This window comes from Mercenaria mercenaria, unplaced genomic scaffold, assembly GCF_021730395.1.
Source record: "Mercenaria mercenaria strain notata unplaced genomic scaffold, MADL_Memer_1 contig_2991, whole genome shotgun sequence".
NCBI classification, from domain to species: domain Eukaryota; kingdom Metazoa; phylum Mollusca; class Bivalvia; order Venerida; family Veneridae; genus Mercenaria; species Mercenaria mercenaria.
Window position 1 is genome coordinate 23,507 of NW_026461088.1, and position 15,012 is coordinate 38,518.

The window sequence follows — 15,012 nt, forward strand, 5'->3', positions numbered from 1 at the left end:
GCGTATCACGTTCAAAATAGATTATTGAGACAAATAAATCTGGGTATTGCTTGAAATTATTTATATGTGTATGACGTCATATTAGTGTCAGTACTATGTGACGTCACCTACGTGCACGCTATTTTAGACAAGGTTTTTTCCTTTAGGGAAAGACAATCATATCTATTCATGGCACGTGCTTAGACAAATGTATACTTTCCCCGATGGGTAGGCAAGAAAAAGTGATGTTCTATAAAGATACGTAAATACGACCTAAAGTTATCGTTTATATATGAAACAAAGAAGAATTTGAGTTACTGACCTTCAACCTATATTGTTGGCAAGCTTATCTTATTTTATGTTTTGTGTTTATCATTTAATCGTTTTGACACAATTAATTTAGTAAAAAGAGCTTAACTATGAATCATTTAAATACCCGTTTTTAGAATAAGTGCAAATTAGTGGCGTTGTTTCTATATATCGAGCCCAGCACTTCAATAGTTGCCGGAAATATAATTTCGATAATCAACTGGTTATCAACTGGTTTGCAATTTTCAGTAAATGTTTGGCACTAACATTGCTTGTACAAAAACAAAATTAGCCAGAAAAGGCTGTTTTACCTTCTTATCATCTAACTGCTGTCCTGTCGAATCTTTGGGGATAATCCCTGGACTCATTCCTTCAAGGCTTTCTTCGGAAACATCGGGCTGAATCAGCTCGTAGCTATTTTGAACATTGCTTTCCGTCGTGGAGCAATCGCTACAACTGTCTGAACTCGACTTATCTATTCAAATTTGTAAATGCTGCATTTAAGAATTAATGTATAGCTGCATTTAAGAATTAAAGTATAGAAAACCGTATTTTAACGTTATTAATACATGGAAATAGGTTATACGTCCGCGGAATAATTTCACGAGGGCGTAACCCAAGTGAATTTTTCTGGCGAAGTATATCATATTTTAAGTGTATTAAGTGTAGGTAAAACACGAATTTGCTATATATCATTTCGATTCAAATATGCCCATAATCTAAAACAGTAGATAAATATAGAAGCGCTCTTTCTTGGTCGCAGCAAAAACATGACGTCATCGCACGTTAACGTGACGTCATTTTAGCGTAAGCGCGTTTTAACAGAAACATGCATATTAGAATTTAGTGTAACACACGTTTACTGAAATCTTAAGCATCTACCTGCATTATATTTACTGTCCCTTTCCGCTACTAACTGTACTGATAAAAATTGTTTGATTTACGTAATTCAACATTTTCATTGTAACGCGGTTTCGGACCAGGTTACATTTTGACGTTTTAAATGCAATAACATCTTTATCTGTAAATGTAAGAAAATCAAAACTTGTTCTAGAAAATTAATATTACTCCACTAGTTTCTTTCATAACGTTTATGTAACGTTTCCTTAAAATTTGACATCAATCGATTATAATAGTCATACATAAACAGCATTTTTGCCAGGGCAGTTATGTTGAAAATATCTTCACAAGAACGAATATAAATCCAAGCAAATATTAAATAATGCAAATATATCATCGGGGGAAACACTGACGAAAACGTTTGAATTATTGAATAAAATAGTTACAGACTGATCATAACAAACTCACAATACAAATATGAATATCTTATGTAATGATTTCCAGAAGAAATATATTTTCCTGGTATTTCCATGAAAATTGATATTTCGATTTTTCAAAAGTCATTCTATTTTTCTAACTGTAATTTATTTTTTGTAGTATACCATGAAAACAAATGTGATGTCACAAGACGTTGCTGACTTAGGCCGGGATGCTTACCTCTTATTTGAACAAATGATAATAAAATCAAGTATAATGCTAAATAGAGCTTAAGATTTGGTAAATTTGTATCAGATACATTATTAGCAAAATAATATGAGTCAAATATGTCTTCATTTATTAGTTTATAAGTTATATCCTAACATTCATTTAGAAAGACAAGACAGTAGGTGTACAATCTTTTATAATCTAGCTTATGGAGAACGTAAAGTAGTAAAGTTTAAAGTACCAAAAACGAAGAATTGATTTAGGTAATCAGGTAAAATTCAATACTCTAAACTGTAAATGAATCTGACAAACCTTCATCAAAAATGATGCCTAACTCTTTCATATCTGTTGACATTTTCAGTGTTATTGTGTCATCTAAATGTTTCGACAAATCGTCTGCAATAGAGTCTGTACTATTTGCTATCTTTTCGCTGCCGCACAATGATATCAGATGCTTTATCCCAGCCGGCGAAAATACCGTTATCGGAAGCCTTATGCCACTGTCTCTAGGTTGTGCGGATTCACCTTAAACAGTAATGATTAGCAATAAAATGTATTCTGTAAAATCTACGCTTTTGCATGAATCTGAAAACTGTAGGATAGGCAGAAATGTACTAAACGGGAGTCATTTCTGCAACAACTAAGATATTTAATGTTCTTTGCATTTCACTGCATTGTAGTTCAAATCAATTGCAAGTTGTGTAATCCGTTCAGTGGACTTGAAAACAAAAATACATTTACTCCGGACGGAGAAAATCTTAATTATTTAGCAATTGTTGTACTAAAGTTCTTGCATTTTACACATCCTGTCATTGTAAGCTATCATTGTTCATGATTCAAGACATTGGCCCTACCTGTTGAGTTTATCAGGCGGAATATATGTAAAATAAGACTGCCATCTATTATTTTTACACACAAAAATAAACATGCATGGAGAAAGCCATTGGACTCAGTGTTGATTTCCAACATTATTTTGATAATGAAAATAAAACATACTTTGTACATTTGATATAGCCCACAGACAATCGATGGGTATAACAGAATAAACTGCGAAGGATGTGTCAAAATAGTATCCCAGCTCCTTTGATATGTTTTCAAGTGATTCGAGACATCTTTTACTCTCGAAATAGTTAATCATGTGTAACATGTCACATGGTGATATGCATGTAATCTGCAGCAATATACATGCAGTTTTGATTGAGATGTTTTTAACGCTCTTTGACTTTTTGATTTCTGCCAATATATTCTCAACTTCTTTCTTCACTTCGGGAAAATCCGAAGTTTGAATTGATCTGTCTAACGCTTCATGCCAAACCTCCGTCAGAATTTCCTCTGCCAGTTTTTTCTTCTCTTCATTATTACCGAGAGTAATCATCTTAAGCTCCAGTTCTGAAAATGGGTATCGGTCTTAGAACATTTATAAAAATGTAGCTGTGTTCCATTATCTGTATACCAGTGTTACGTTTCAACATAAACTGCACATAACCGCCAGTTTCTAGAAGTGATTACTGTGCAATGTTTTAACTTGATTATACAGTCAAACCTGTGTTAAAGACCGCCTCTGAACAGAAACCACCTGCCTCTAAAGACCACATGTTTTGTTTCCCATTTTATCATGTACAGTGTATTTTAACCTGTGAATAAAGACTACGTCCCAATAAAAAACACATTTTGGCTCTCCCAAGGGTTGTCTTTATAGACAGGTTTGACTGTAGATACAAAATTGATGTATTACAAAGATTTAAGTAAAATTATTTAATGTGTTGCATTTCAGTATTGCATTAATGCAAAGCAAAACTATTTGAGTGTTTGCTACGTTAAATATTTATTTCAGTTATGAATTCGGTATCAGATTATGATCGTTTTTTTTTTCCAATATTTATAATAATTGACAGTATGTAATACAATAAGATTTGTAAAAAGATTATTTGGCAGCACAGAACGCAACCAAACGACATAATAGCAAAATCAGTTTGATAAAGTCTGTTCTTGAGAGTGCAACACCAATTGACCCCGCTAGCACCGGCTTAAGGTGAAGCGACTTCGTGCGGAACGCCAAACGTTACGCTTCACGTCGTCGCGTCGTTACGACATATAAAGCTTTTGGAAACAAAATGGCGTCGAGCGATTCATGAGGGCGATACACCGGACGTTTTTTGTTTTTATTCCCGGCTGGATAATCTTGATGGTTAAGCACTATATATGCTGTGTATGTGCCAGTCTTTTCTATATGACAATGGGTAAATTTGAGAATTATGAAAGGCATTTCAAAATTCATACTAGTATATATTTTGAAGACAGATGATGTGTATAAGTTTTATTTATCATTCAGACATTTTATATCATTGCTGTATTACATACAACCGTAGCAGTTATCAAGCGCATTGACATAATAAACATGAAACATTATGAAAAATATTTTGATGTTTGTGTTCTGTTTTGTATTGTAGGTAGTAATGATATAAATGTACTGACAATTTAACTGTTATTGTTTCCGAACTCCCTATCGGTATCAACTTGCTCAACATTTGTTACTGATGGCAACATCTCGACAACTAACAAAAGCGGGTACGTACATCTGTCCGATGTTCAAAAACTAAAACTTTAGTCTGACTGGTTGAAACTTTCTAAAGAATCCACTTTTCTATCATTTACATGGTTAAACTATGAAATTAATTTTCGGTATAGATAAAACAACAACACTGACCTAAAATAAATCCTGGCGAATATCTTAAAAATCAACATTTTACTTATTATTACAAAGGCCAGTGGAATGTTTCAAAGGTCAAAAACAAACGTGTTTTGTGCAACCGCCATATTGTGACGTCACGTTCTTGTTATATGTTCTCGGTGTTACTTTCCCTAATCCGACACGACTTTACTCGAGTGTTTGCAAAACAAATCGACTCTTTCTGTCAGAGCAAACCTTACTGCCTTAGAGAAAACAATGCTCATTTCAGAATGTGCGATGTGTGTTCAGAAGGTATTTAGATTGGATCTACATAGTTTTCACGTTATATTTAGTGTAGTAAAACTGTATCCTTAATAAACCTTTCTGCTACTAAATGCGCGATGGATAACTTAAATTCAATAAGAGAAATGTCTGCTAACGCCAAAACATCAATATTTGAAAAAAGAAAGCCACTGTAACTCCATTAATTTCTTTCATAATGCTTTAGCGATTTCTTCTGAAAATTTGGCACCAGATCGGTAACAACAGTCTGAAATAATCAACGTCTCCAGGGTAGTCATGTTTGTTCCTGTGTTAAAGTATCTTCCCACGAACGTCTAAAAATCACGAGGCAATAAAATCTATAAGAAGATTAAATAACGCTAAACAATCGAGAAACAGTGATAAAGGCATTCGAACTATTAAAAAAAATAGATATTGTAGACTGATCATGACAAAAACATTTTGCAATTTCCAACCATACGTTTGGTATTTCGTAAGGCACAATACACCAATGATTTTTTCTAGAGATAAATGTCAAAAAGCCTAGTTGCATTAGTTTTGATGTTACTAGTATATTTTAGTCATAAAATAAAAGCTAGGTATTAAATTAAATGTCGATACCAATTTGAGAAATTGTATTTTAACATTTCAATGTTATTCAAACTGTACATTTCATTTTGTTGTGTTTTTTTTTCATTACTGTTGTGTACAACTTCGCAAAAATGCAATTTGATGTAAATAATACTTCCTTCTAGTATTGGCGATTTTACTTACTAATATATATTGATTTCAAACATACCGTGACCATTGTTGAAACTTATTCCATGTGTAATCATGTCCTGTAGGAAGTCTTTAGTTTTCTGTAGTGTATCTGAAACAAAGAAGTAAATTTATGTCTGCGTCATCAATAATGTCATCCTGCTTCGAATCTGGAATATTATGAACTGAAGGTAAAAAAAAGATGCTTCAATAATGACATTTCTTGAACAACATAATAATGAGTGTAGTTAAGTAAGTTTAAATATCTACAACAATGCATTCATGGATATTAAGACCTTTGTTTAATTCTAAGCCAAAACATCAGTAACGTATGTCGTATTAATAGTATCATCATGACATTCTTGTATTACAAGCACGGACTTCCCATGAATATACATCTAAAAAAAGTTGGTTAAAAACCAAACAGAAAAGCATTAGTTCAGTTCAGTTAAGCATACAAATGTGTCGAAAAATGACAGACTGGTGTGGTGGGAATAAGGCTAACAATTTCTATATTCCTTTAACCCTTGATGAGCTTTAAGATATGTACACGTATTCAACTATTATTAGCATTTCGCATCTAAAATTCTTAGAAAATTGATTTACAAGAAAACGTTTTCATGTGTATTTGTTTGTGAGACTTTCTTTCTAAAGCCAAGACAGAGAGCAATTTATGTTTAAGTCATAAGCAGTAAATTCATAATTTCATTGCATTAACTGAACATGATCTTAAGGAGAAGTGGGACCTTTAAAAAGAATTAAGATAGATCTATGAAAAATACGGAGGACAATTGAGAATATTTCTTCTTCGTTCCCGTTTTCTGCTTGGCTCTAATCCAAGCTACATTTGTTTGGTACGCCGTCAAACTTGGCCAGTAACGGCACTTTTGGGGCGTCATTTCTTGACGTCATTTTCACTGTTTCTCCCAGGTTTTCAGCATATCCCTGTTTTACTTGGAAGCGGACACATATGAACTTAATATATTTTTAAAAGATTGCGAGTAGTTTATATGAGTGAAATAGACACTAGTTTCTGAAAAAAATATGCTAAAAAGGCTTACCGTCTGGCATTGAAAAATAAAGGTTGTTATTCAACTTTTACCTTTTGCTTTTATGTTAAACTGAACTTTGCTTGTTAAAAACATTTAATACATTTACATGTTTTAAACACTTTAAAAACGGGGTGTGGTCGTAAAATGATTGAAATTATATTATGATCATTGGAATGTCTTAACTGATAATCATAATATAATTGTTTAGATATATGCCAGAGTACAGAAATGTATGTTTGGTTATGGCATAAAACCTAGTCTTGCGTTATCAGATTTGTTAACTTTAAGTTATGGAGCACATCAATATATTTCGTGTGTTAATCAGTACTAGATACACCAAGCTTGAAATATGAATGCGTATAAAATATACGTAAGTTTTATGCATGTTTAAGTAATATTTTAAATAACTAGATATGTAGTAAATACCTTTAAAAATATCAGTAAATGTTTTCATTAGACAGCCTTGTGCTTTCAGTTCATCCATGTAAGTCTGGAATTCCTTCTCTGATACCCCCTTCTTGCATTCTTCCAATATCAGGTGACATCGAGCAGCCATGTCTTTATCAAGTTTGCGAGAAACAGTTTTTATACTTGCTTTAAGGTCTGTCCAATAATCTTCAAACGTGTTACTATCTAAAGCTACCAGGGCAGCATCTGCATAATTCCTGTGAGCATCACCTATACTTTTTATGTCTAAGTTTATTCCTCTGTCTTTTTCACTGTGGAACAGCTGTAGAATAACTGTCGCCAGAAGGGAAACACCCCACGAAGACGTATCCAACGGATCTGTTGGGTTGGTCGGTGGAAAAAGAAGATCTAATTGTTTTGAGTCAGTTATATTCCTGTTAAGAATGTCTTTGTTTTCATCAAGTATGCTCCGTAAATCTCTTCCATGCTTTTCTATTTTCTTATTGAGAAGGGCTGATAAAACAAAGCGGCCTCCTTTGGTCAATAACTTTGTATACCTTTCAAATCGATCATTCTTATTTCTGAAATAGGCGTCAAAACCTAAATAGAAAAAATTTCAAAAAGGTATTAAAAAAGAGGCTAAAGTAAACAAAAGATACAGAAAATACATATATGGTTTTAGTTACTGCTCCGTCTTAACAATAATGTGTTTGTTTCTTTTGTTTTTGGTTATGCACCGTTTCTCAACATTACGGTTGACAATTAATTTTAAAAGTGTTCCTAAATTCTTTATCAGTTCTAACCTGTTCTCTGCAAGTTACAGCTAACTTCTTCTCATGTATCAGAGGTAGTGGACGATATGTCTTTTATCGAATTGTCACAGAGATCATAAGCCTTGCCAGAGGATCGAACTCACGACCACGCAATCCTTAGGTCTGACCTCTCACTATTTAGCTAAGCGTGTGGGCATACATTTTAATTAGTGAATTCTCTATAAATGTTGTGTTATTTTAAGAGCAAATATTGATCAAATGATGTCAGATTGTAGTTCGTATACCCTTAAGTGCAAGGTCTAATAGAAAAAGGAAACTGCGACTGCAGATTAAAGTATTATTTATGATTGTTTACTTTACTTAACTGTTTGAGTTTGACGTTTAAGAATTCGACTTATAGACTCGTTTGTCGTTTAGGGAAATCAGCATAACTTACCTTGCCTTATTGAGGTAAGAACCACTATTGTACTGAATAACACTACTATATAACGGACCGTTCCATAATTAAAAGTACATAAACATTGCTGACCTTGGAACCGAACTATAGTGATTACTAATATTTATTATATACCTTAATTTATATAAATTCTGTCAATAACTCAGCTTGTATTTCACAATTATTAGATATAAACTGGCAGAAAAAAACGTCCGTACCTTTTGTATTTTATGTTGCCAGACTACTTTCATTCAAAATGCTTGACCTGACACAGTTCCATAAACAGCGCACACAAAAACCAGACTGACTCATTTCTATTTCAACATCGACAAACATTTAAGATTTCGTTGGATAACAAAACAACGAACAAAACATTGGAGGTATATAATAGAATGGTCATTACAACAGTATCTCGATCTCGGATTTTGTATTCGGCTCTCGTGGATTTTTACGCGCCTCATGAGAGCTGATCTAGCAAAGTCCACTCGAGCCAAGTACAGCATCTCAGATCGAGCTACTATTATAATAACCCTATTTTATTAAAAGAGTGAAAATAACGATACCTTCAAGTTCCTTGAATAATTCTCCAACCTATAAGTGAAAATATAAAATTATTCTACATATGATTGTTTTATATTTCCCGTTAAGCAGCTATGCGCAAATATGTGCATGTTAATTTTACATATTTAGGATTTTAATAAATGAAGTAAAATCAGTATTTTTAAAACACATTTGTTCAATAAATTTACTTTATATTTCAGTCATGTATTCTATTACAGATAAATCATTTTGGTTTTGTTTCTATTACCTGATCCTGCACCTTCGTGATTTCCTCGTGCCATTCCTTTAATTTCTCATCATACTTGTTTTCAACACTAGGGTCTAGCCTCTGTACACGGTACTCTTCTATTCTCTTTTTAATGTGTACTACGTTTCCAGGGGCTATTTGTCGTTGCAATCTAAGGATTATTTCTGACACTTTCTGCCATTCCTCGTCAAATCTCCACTTTGGCAATCGTGCTCTCGGATGATGACCAACGATAATATTTCTGGTTTTCTTCAGACGAATAAGGTCAGCGGCTATAGATTTATCTTTGTTTCTTGGTGGATACTGCCATCCTTTCGCGGGAGGTGGTAATTGTTGATTCGTGAAAAGATTTCTTGCCAGTGTAATTAATAAGGACACATCAAAACCATTCAGATCAAGCGGATTCTTCAGATCATGTGTACCTTCCTGCAGAAGTGATGCACACTCCTGATCATTTAGGATATGATCGGTTTTCAGTTTAATAATACCATTTTGGTTTGTCTCAAGAAATGTCTCAGCATCTTTTCCTGGCGAATGATGTACAAACACACCCAGAACAGTCTCTGTACCAATGTCCATATACATAGACACAAGACGCAGATAATATGCGCTTTCCTCCGGTTCGTCAGACATAGCTGTGAATCTTTAAAATCTGCAAAACAAGCAGTCTTATTTACATTAATGATCTATCCAATGAATAAATGTACGTTATGTTAGCATTATATGTGAGATTTTATTTTCTTATAGAATAACTTCCAGTCGACTGCAGGCAAACAAATTTATTTGGACACCGTCTGTTGAATCTTCATTGTGAAGGCTTAGTGATTTTCTACTTGTCCTATTTTACCAATAGCTTATACTTTGTAAGAATACATGTGTTTACAAATGTTTTACATTATACGAATTCAAAGTTCCAGCGGATACATGTGCACTGTATGTGAAGCATATCCTTTATTAGTTTCCTAAAAACCAGTTTCGGGGACTATATGATTGCGCTATTTCGTCCGTCCGTCCGAGCTTACATTTGCATACTTAGTAGACTATAGGAACAATAGGTAACTGTACTTTACTTTGATGTCATTCATTTCGTAACCTTTTATGTAGCTTTTTTTCTTTTACGTGGCTGAAAGAACAATAAAGAGAACAGAGAGTAGCCACATAAATACCGTCCGTCCGTCCGCAATTTCGTGTCCGATCATAACTTTTCATATTACTTGGCACAAATGTTCCCCATGATAAGTCGACGTGTCATGCGCAAGACACAGACTACTAGCTTAAAGATCAAGGTCACACTTGGAGGTCAAAGGTCAACAGGGCGTTTTTCCTGTCCGGTCCGTATTAACTCTACTATCCATGACGGGATTTTAATATTACTCAGAACAAATACACCTCATAATAAGACAATGTGTTATGCACAAATTTCTGACCCTTAACTCAAAGGTCAATGTCATAATCGGCAGTGAAATGTTAACATGGCATGTACAGGGTCTGTTTCGTGTCCGGTCAAGACCTCTGTCATCCATAAAGGGATTACAATATTACTTGGCATAAATGTTCCCCATGATGGGAGTATGTGTCATGCGCAAAATCAAGAACTCTAGCTTAATGGTCAAGTTCTCACTTGGAAATTAAATGTCAATAGGGTTTTTTTCCTGTCCGGTCTATAACTTTATCATGCAAATCAGGATTTGAACATCAGTTTTCTCAAATATTCCCCTGGATGAGACAACGTGTCATGCGCACAACCTGGACCCTTAGTTGAAAGGTCAATGTCACACTTGGAAGTCAAAGACTAAAAGGGTATTTTCCTGTCCGGTCTGTAACTCAACAATCCTTAAAGGGATTTTGATATCACTTGGCACAAATGCACCCCACGATAATACGATGTGCAACTCCCAGGCCCCTAACTCAGAGGTCACACTTGGAGGTAATTTTGTGCGAATGTGGTGTAAAGTTTGCTGAACGCAGTAAAATATGACATTGAATGACGTTAAATTTATTTTTGTGTTTCGTTAATTTGCCTTAAAACACAGACAATTAATGAGAACACATAGGTGCCAAATAACATGAAGCAAAAGTTGTAGGCGTAATTTAGGGCATAGCATGACTAGCCGATTGGTTGTATCGGGCCAATAAGACCGCCAAATACGTCTTCACCGAATTAAAGGCGAAAGAAGTGTACTGGCACTCACATCCTGAAAAGGGGAGGCAAACATGACAAAAAGCATGCACCACCTTCCATTTTCCATGAAGTCGTATCTCTCTTCATGAAATACAGAGCGCATTCTCTATCCTCCCGACGGCAAGGGACTATTGTATCATTGAAGGTTCAATGTACACTGCCGTACAAATACATTAATAAGCCACAAGTAGGGAAAGGGGGTGTAAGCGATGTAGTAGATTGCATTATCTGTCATAAACAGACTAAGTCAAACCGAGTCTGCTACCTTTTTTATGGCTGTGTTCTATGTTTCTAAAGGATTTTCATATATATTTTATACACGTGGTTATTAAAGCATGTCATTTTATAAAAGTTTATCAGGCACTGGTCCTTTCATTTTAACACTAGTTATAAAAGAAAAAGAAATTAAAGCAGACTAGAACAAATAACTAATGCTATAAATTATGTATAGGCCTTACCGGTCTATAATACATCTCTAATTATTTTCAGTTCAACTGCACGTTTCAGGTAGGAGTATATTGATTAAAAAGCGTGAAATCCGCTGAGTTTAAATTTTAGGCTGTGCAGATAAAAGTAGTCTACATGCTATATATACATATATATGATATATATTATGGTGATTATCTGACAATCATTATATATGCATTTCATAACTTACAGGAATAACAAATCTATATAAAACATTTAAACACACATTTTACGAAATGGAGGTATAAGCGCTTTTACTGGGTTAAAAAAGGTTTATCATGAATGCCTTTGGTGTTCATAGAAGATTATCACATGCTCAATTGTTGCACTATTTTATGTTCAATAAATATATTCAGGACTATTTACACCAAAACAGGAAAAAGTCCAAAATGTAGTTCCATGTTGTTGATGAAATCTGGTATAATTAGTCATATAAGCATGTGACAGTTATATTGCTGGCTTAATTTTATTGCTTATTTAATTGAGAAAAGATGTAGACGCATTTCACTGTGAGTTTTCAGATTTTAGTTTTATTCATTGAGAACATGTCTACATACGCGCAATCATTAACGGCAAATTTTATGGCAGCATTTTAAGGGTGGTGTTTTTAGAACAGATAATTTTTTCTTTTATGTAACATAACATCTTAATTTTGTTTTCATTTTTTGATAAAACGGCTATGTATGGTTTTATATCATTGCAATGCCCTAAAGTACCGAAAAGATTTAATTGTTTATACACATGTACTCATGAAATAAAGAAGGAACTGAATTGGTATCATATAACCTTCAGTCAATCTTTTATGACTAAACGAAAAATCAAAACGAAAACAAACATGAGAAATATATGTTTCGTAGTTGATAAATATTTATCCTATCCAGGAAATATCTGGAAAGCCTGAATAATATTATTATGTGAAATGCTGAGGTGTTATTAAAAGGAGTTATTCGTAAAAATACATATTTCCTACAATTTCAATGAAAATAGATTTTTAAAATACTAAACTTTTTGATAAAAAGATATCTTTTTATCAATATTTTAATAGTAGAGCAATATTATTATTTTTAAATGTATTAGGCATAACTAGCATCATGGAATACTACTTAGTTTTCCTACAGCGAGTGACTATCATTTGCCCATATAAAACCAAAAAGATTTCCCCCTAAATGTCAATACTATAAACGCAGCAGCCGTGTCTATATAACACGCCGAATCAGCAGTCCGACGCACTTCTCTTCCACAACGATTTTTTTTTGTGTAGCTTTTATTTCAATGATTATGTACTGGCAATTTTTGGAAAAATTGTACCCTAAATGTATTGTGAAATTATTTCTTAATCATTTAGAATTGATGCAAAGCTGAAACAGAACATGGCAAATAGAAACAATGTCTGAAATTAAGGTCAAAAGTCATGCACTTTATCTATTTACGCTGAGACAATGTCATCTATAGATACTATTAATATGTTATCCAAAAGTGATAAATGGAATTTATTCAAACTTCATACAAAGATTAAGGACATTAACTGAAAGTGCTTTGTACAAGTACAATAAATTTATCTAGCTTACTTTTTGAATTATCTCCCTTTATTAAACTTACATATAACATTTCTTTTCCAAAGAATAACTCTAAATTTAACTAATCATTTTTGTTGAAATTTCACACAACGATAAAGACCATTAAAAGAGACTGAAGTGTATAAAATCATGAGTCTATCTCGCTCATTTTTTTAAATTATGTCCCTTTATAGAATTTAGTTGTCTGAACCATATCGTTAAACACTAAATGACATTACACTCTATTCAGTGGTCTGAATAGTACATACGTTACTGATCGTTACAAAGCTTTTGTCAAAAGGTCTGTGGTACCCTACTTGCTTAAGGGATTTTTCAATTATATAGCAAACATATCAGCAGATGGTCACAATCAATACTGTAGACATAAAGATTAATATTTACCGTATTATGTACTTGTTAAATCAGACCTCAGCTCCTTGACACTTACGTTATCATCAATATATATCATGTACAGCACAACATATGATCTTTGATAGTTGTATATTCCCTTTGTCTGCATATTTTGTATATAATTTAACACATATATCTTAAGCATTGTTATAGAATATGGGGTTCCTTTTTAGCTCATCTGACTTTTTGAAAATTATTGTCATCACTAGATCGTCATCGGTGTCGGCGTCTGCGTCTGCGTTGCCTGGTTAAGTTTTTTGTTTCGGTCAGCTTTTCTCCTAAACTATCAAAGCTATTACTTTAAAATCTTGCAACCTTGTTCACCATCAATAGCTGACTCTGCACAGCAAGAAACATAACTCCATTATGCTTTTTGCAAGAATTATGGCCCCTTTTGGACTAAAAAATATCAGATTTCTTATTTAAGTTTTATGTTTAGGTCAATTTTCTCCTAAACTATCAAAGCTATTGGTTTTAAACTTGTAACACTTCTTAACATCAAAAGCACTCAATGTATAACAAGAAACATAACTATAAATATAGGTGGACGGATAGCTCAGTGGTTTGCACACTGGCCTTCCAATCCTGAGGTCGGGGTTCGATCCCCGGCAGCTACTCGGGAATTTTCAGAAACGCTTTTCAGTGTTTCCCATCCACCATAATAGACTGAGGTGTACTGGTCAGGAACCCAGGCAATCCTTGCGTGTATCAGTGCTATACACTGGGCACGTTAAAGAACCAGGCTGTCTATTCGCAACGAGCTAGGCTAAGTTAGACGGACAAGCCTGTATCTGATTTCTGATCTCTCTGTCGTGGGGGCTTTGTCTCACTCTGTCCCTCTGGTCAGATCGCTCTGTGTCTGTACTAGTAGAGGATGAATTATGCGCCCTGTTGGCTGCATTTGAACTATGTAAAATAGAGAAAAGTGGAGAGTGTAGAGAAAGCGCCTTTGAACGTGAAATTGAACATGAAAAGGGCGCTTTATAAATCTGGTATAATAATAATAATAACTCCATCCGGCTTTTTGCAAGAATTATGGCCCCTTTTGGACATAGAAAATATCAGATTTCTTGTTCATGTTTTGTGTTTAGGTCAGTTTTTCTCCTAAACTATCAAAGCTATTACATTAAAACTTGCAACACTTCTTAACCATCAAAAGTTGACTCTGTAAAGCGAGCAACATAGCTCCATCCTGCTTTTTACAAGAATTATGACCTATTTTGGACTTAGAAAATATCAGATTTCTTGGTTAAGTTTTGTGTTTAAGTCAGCTTTTCTCCTAAACTATCAAAGCTATTGCTTTGAAACGTGCAGCACTTATTAACCATCAAAAGCCGACCCTGTAAAGCAAGAAATATAACTCCATCCTGCTTTTTGCAAGAATTATGACCCCTTTTGAACTTAGAAAATATCAGATTTCTTGCTTAAATTTT

At 33.9% G+C, this 15,012-nt stretch overlaps 1 protein-coding gene across 1 annotated transcript; it reads right to left on the reverse strand.

The window, feature by feature from the left end:
- Positions 1-533: 533 nt before the first annotated feature.
- On the reverse strand, positions 534-9,612 carry LOC123525767 (uncharacterized). The gene is made up of 7 exons (XM_053533686.1): positions 8,963-9,612; positions 8,718-8,745; positions 6,964-7,545; positions 5,526-5,597; positions 2,770-3,162; positions 2,086-2,298; positions 534-763 (listed from the first exon to the last, which is right to left on the reverse strand). Exons 1-7 carry the CDS (start codon positions 9,593-9,595, stop codon positions 534-536), a joined length of 2,151 nt encoding a protein of 716 aa, XP_053389661.1. The 5' UTR covers positions 9,596-9,612.
- Between the last annotated feature and the right edge of the window lie 5,400 nt (positions 9,613-15,012).